At 33.8% G+C, this 1603-nt stretch overlaps 1 protein-coding gene across 1 annotated transcript in view; it reads left to right on the top strand.

Moving 5' to 3' along the window:
* Window positions 1-1603, top strand: part of LOC119581783 (exportin-4-like) — a 27938-nt gene that overhangs the window by 11334 nt on the left and 15001 nt on the right. The window contains exons 3-4 of the mRNA XM_037929912.1: window positions 122-297; window positions 545-652. Of these exons, the coding sequence (XP_037785840.1) occupies window positions 122-297; window positions 545-652 (284 nt within the window). The remainder of the gene's footprint in view (window positions 1-121; window positions 298-544; window positions 653-1603) is intronic.

The raw sequence follows: 1603 nt of genomic DNA, 5'->3' as shown, positions 1-1603 counted from the left end.
ATATCACCTAATAAGAGGAATATATTACACACTACACTTCATTAGCCTCTTTCATACTCTTTTTCCTTTCCACATAGCCATAAGACCATATCAGTGAAAATCCATTCATTTCTCTTTCCAGAAACCTCCCAAGCTGACTACCTGTTATTTGAAGCTGCAACACTTTTACGGGTAGGAGTTATACGAGAATGGCGGGATTTAAGCAAGGAGGACATATTGCAGCTGAGACAGTATATTGTGCATTACGTAGTCAACAGGGTCAACCTCCCCCATTATGTCAGAGAGACATTAGTACAGGCAAGTTTATTACAAATTGTCTTGAAGGTACAGTTTGTACTTGATGTGATGTTTACTTTTTTTCATGCGTGACTAATCACTAAATATTATTCTATTTAAGATGCTGTCATTTACTAACTATATTTAGAAATGTCTGTATATCATATATATTAGTCTAGAGTGAAAAAATGTTTAAATTAGTAACAATAGATTACGTTGATAGAAAATTAAAGCCATGACTTAATTAAATCTCCTCATTAAACTGCAGGTTGTAGGTATTATGGTGAAACGTGGAAGTGTAGAGGATCAGGGTGAAGACCGTGGCCGCCTGCTGACAGAAGTTGAGCAGCTGGTGTCATCTGGAGATAACACTATGGTAAGGAAATTATGATATTCAGCTTGTTTTTTTGTAACATTATTAATAGAACCTCATCAAAGCTTTCTTGCAGTGGATATGTCATCACGCCTTGCAGATGTAGGTTATAAGTAATAGATACAATTTGGGCCTCTATTTTAATATGTATTACATTATTCGTATTGATTTTGTTGCATGAATAATTATTTACCACTTTGCACCTGCAATTTAATTGCAGATTGTCAGTTCTTTCCATCCCTCTTGTTAGAGCATGGGGGAAGTGAAGAATAGAATTAAGACTGGTTCTGAATATTTAGACTTGTACAATATATCTGTCTTTTCAGATCAATCCCCCATTTTATATTAGATTGAAAAGCTAATCTTTGTAAGAACCACAAAGAACTACAAAACATAGTTGCAGAATTGGGATAATTTTTCAGGTTTACCAAGGCAAATTTTGGTAGTTGACTATTAAAGAGCTCAGTCTTACACACCAGAATGTATAAATCATATCCATATCTTGAATACAATGAGTGACTCTGAAGCACAAAGATTAAAGAGTTTCATACCAGTGGTTTATGGATTGGACATCAGAGAGAGATTTATATAAATATGTAAATAAGTGAAACCCATTTAAAAACATTTTTTAGCATGTAAAAGAATTGAATATTAATTTAATGTGTTTAATAAGTTTTTAATAGTGAATTGATATACCAAGAGAACTAATACAGGGGGTCCCTATTATTCATTTTTATTATAGACCAAATAGATATAAAGAACAACAAGTAGACAAATATCAGTGCACAAAATCCCTTACACCAGGTTTCTTGTGAAGGAATCAAGTGTGATTGAGGTGAATGGCCAAGGATCGTCATGCATTCCTCTTTCAGTATATGACACTGTGTGGTAAAAGAATGAAATGCAACTGCCTCTTTCTAGCTTCTTTTGCTTTTAAAATCTTTGAGTCCAGGT

Source organism: Penaeus monodon, chromosome 15 (genome assembly GCF_015228065.2).
Source record: "Penaeus monodon isolate SGIC_2016 chromosome 15, NSTDA_Pmon_1, whole genome shotgun sequence".
Lineage (NCBI taxonomy): Eukaryota > Metazoa > Arthropoda > Malacostraca > Decapoda > Penaeidae > Penaeus > Penaeus monodon.
The sequence above is the reverse complement of the archived record's forward strand: the minus strand, read 5'-3'. Positions and strand labels throughout refer to the sequence as shown.